General features: G+C 56.2%; 1 protein-coding gene across 1 annotated transcript; it reads left to right on the top strand.

The window, feature by feature from the left end:
- The first annotated feature begins 6 nt into the window (after positions 1–6).
- On the top strand, positions 7–2,548 carry MSC (musculin). The gene is made up of 2 exons (XM_015598616.2): positions 7–317; positions 1,163–2,548. The coding sequence occupies exons 1-2, from the start codon at positions 141–143 to the stop codon at positions 1,247–1,249; spliced, it is 264 nt and encodes an 87-aa protein (XP_015454102.1). The 5' UTR covers positions 7–140; the 3' UTR covers positions 1,250–2,548.
- Positions 2,549–3,074: the final 526 nt, after the last annotated feature.

Here is a 3,074-nt window from a genome sequence, read left to right as displayed (position 1 = left end):
GCGGCGCAGGAGGCTGCAAGAGGAAGCGGCCCCGCGTGGCCGCGGGAGGCGGCGGCAAGAAGCCCCTCCCGCCCAAGGGCTCGGCGGCCGAGTGCAAGCAGTCGCAGCGCGACGCGGCCAACGCCCGCGAGCGCGCCCGGATGCGCGTGTTGAGCAAAGCCTTCTCCCGGCTCAAGACCAGCCTGCCCTGGGTGCCCCCCGACACCAAACTCTCCAAGCTGGACACGCTCCGCCTGGCTTCCAGCTACATCGCGCACCTGCGGCAGCTGCTGCAGGAGGACCGCTACGAGAACGGCTACGTGCACCCGGTGAACCTGGTAGGAGTCCCGGGGCGAGCGGCCGGGAGATGCCCGCGCGCTCCTGGGCGCCGGGCACAGCCAGCCCGCTGGGAAGAACGCGAGCGGGAGGTTCTGGTGCGGGTGGTGAGGCGGCCAGTTTAGTGTCTCCCAAGGCGCGCGGGACGGGCCAGCCCTTGTCTTGGAGGACCATACGCCCTCTCCGCATCATTCTGCTCGCTGTGCGTGGTGCTTCGTCCAGTGACAGCTATTGGCTAATATCCTACTTCCGGGGTGAATCTGGGGTCCACTTGAGTCCGCCACCCTGTTGCAGATTGAATGGCAAATCTCCCTCGCCTAACTTTAAGAAGCCCTACTTTTGAAAAGAAGGAGGGAAGCCGAACTCTACTAAAAAGCCTTTGGATGTTTTAACTTCTTGCGGAATAGCAGAGGTTTCTCCAAACGGGATTTGTCTGGAAAGTCCCTCTCCGACCTGCCAACTCTCCGGTTTGAGAAAGATCCTATCCCAGTTCCCACTTGGAACAGGGCGAGTGGGGGAGGGTGTGTGTGTGTGTGTGTGTGTGTGTGTGTGTGTGTGTGTGTGTGTTTTGGAGGAAGGGAATTAAACGACTAAATCCCCAATTCCTGCCAAGGCTCACCAAATCATTGTGAGACACAGTCCAGTAGGAAGCGTGGATGGACCGCTTAGGTCTCACGCCATCAAAATCCGGTAAAAGTAAAATCCCGGGAGAAGACATGCCAATTTCAGAACACTGATAAAATCAGAGCTCAAAGCCAGGGACGACCCAGGGTTCACTTAGGACAGCGGTTTCGGTTTGAAAGAGTCGTTTCTTCTCCAATTTCTGACGCTCTTTTTGATTTTACAGACGTGGCCATTTGTGGTCTCGGGACGCCCCGATTCTGACACCAAGGAAGTCTCCTCCGCCAGCAGACTATGTGGGACCACCGCTTAGATCGAACTTGAAGTCAGTCGATGGGATTACTGGTTAAACGTGGGTTTGGGGATCACAGAGAGAGAGGAGACTGCGTGAGAACCCCCAGAGAATGGGAAGAAAGTCCCATCAGATTCTCCTAGACACCCCACCCCGCACTGCGAACCGGACATACAGGTGGCGGGCGTGGGGGGCAGAGCTGAGGTCGGCAGCCCGGCTGTCATCGCGGGGCGCCCACGGCTGCGGCTGCCGCGGACCTGGCGACACATCACCTCTCCAGGAAGAGCCTCTTTAGGTCTCGGGAGCGCGCACCCAGATCCAGCCTCCGGCTTCAGCGGTGTAGACCGCGTCGCCTTCAGAAGCCAGCCTCAAACCGCCTCGGGTTAGTTCCCAAGCTGAGCCAGGTAAACGTGCATTATCAGAGATGGCGCCGCTCTGCGCAGCCCGGGCCTTCAGCGTTACGAACGCGCTCTCCTGGGTGATCTGCTGCACGCACAGAAATCTTCACCTGAGACCCACGACGGCCAGGTTTTTCAGTTGCAAAGGAAGGAGAGTGGATTCCTGGGCAGGGTTGGTATCCCATCAGGGCCGCGCCTTGCCCGCACCCCGGAGGGGCGCTCTCCCGCAGGGGGAGCCGTGGACGTGCGCTGCGAGGGAACCCCCCGGACCGCGTTTGCCCCCAGAGCCCGGGCTGTACAGCCTCCCGGCTGCGGGCGGGCACCTCACTCCCGCAGGCTCCTGCCCCTTCCTAACTATGCTTCGGTCCACCTTCCCCCCCAGCCCCGCAACTTCTGGCGTGAGGAGCATCCCACCCCCACCCCGTCTTCTTTGGGCCTCCCTCTACTCCTTCCTCCTGCACCTCCTTGCAGACCCCCTCGGACTCCTGGTGGTACCCACCCGACCCCACCACAAGCTCCCGTCGCCCCCTCCTCCAATGTCCCTCTCTTGCCGGTGTTCTCACTCTGGGCCGCTGAGGCTGTTAGGTACCCATGACTGTGCTCTGGGGGGACGCACCGCTGCCCGGAGGCCGCACTACCACAGTAATTAGCAAATGTAAATAAATTTATTTTTTTATGAATAATAAAACACATTGAGAAAAGTGAGTGTCCCTGGGCGTGTCAGAATGTACTCTGTGGTAATTACTGTGTCTGGTCTGGAAGTGAACCTAAAGGTGCCCCCTCGGCTCTGGACTGAGATTAGGTCATTGTCCAAGGAGTGGTGGTGGTCACATTTGGATCCCTGCATTTCTAAATGTAACTCTCCTTGACTTCTATGATTCCCATTCTTCCTGTCCAGGCAAGGGTTGCTGGAAGGCAAGAACTGGAGGCTTATTAGGCCCTAAGAGTCTTCTGGGGCCATGGTTCCATGAAGGGTATACTCTTCAAAGTAATATAGATGCTCATTTCTCTCTCTCTCTCTCTGTCTCTCTCTCTCTCTCTCTCTCTCTCTCTCTCCACACACACACACACACACACACACACACACACACACACACGCTTCAGCCTAAAGCACACCTCAGTGCTTAACAATTGCAAAGAATTCAAGAACCCCTTACAATCCACCCACCAGACTGCGGGGGGCGGGGTTCTTAGTCCAACTGGCAAAATAAAACTATAACACAAGACACCAATCTGTATTTCAGTACAGTTTTTCTTTTTCAAATAACGTTTATGAAGTGTTTAGCGTTTTCAGTGTACACCATCTCATTTTCCTGATCACTCTCTTCTGTTTTCACCATAATTTTCGCGGGCAGTAATAACTTGTGAAACCTCATCATACAATTCTCTTAGTAGAACGTTTACAAAATTCAGAAAAGTGTGAAGGATGAAACTACCTAAACGACTGC

This window comes from Pteropus alecto, unplaced genomic scaffold (assembly GCF_000325575.1).
Source record: "Pteropus alecto unplaced genomic scaffold, ASM32557v1 scaffold87, whole genome shotgun sequence".
NCBI lineage: Eukaryota > Metazoa > Chordata > Mammalia > Chiroptera > Pteropodidae > Pteropus > Pteropus alecto.
Note: the sequence above shows the minus strand (reverse complement) of the source record. Positions and strands in the feature narration are given on the sequence as shown.

What these genes read in the sequence shown, in the direction of transcription:
- MSC (XM_015598616.2), top strand. Translation starts at nt 141, where the DNA reads ATGCGCGTGTTGAGCAAAGCCTTCTCCCGGCTCAAGACCAGCCTGCCC. An exon ending in ACGTGCACCCGGTGAACCTG is followed by an intron (nt 318 to 1,162) that starts GTAGGAGTCCCG and finishes TTGATTTTACAG; the next exon opens with ACGTGGCCATTTGTGGTCTC.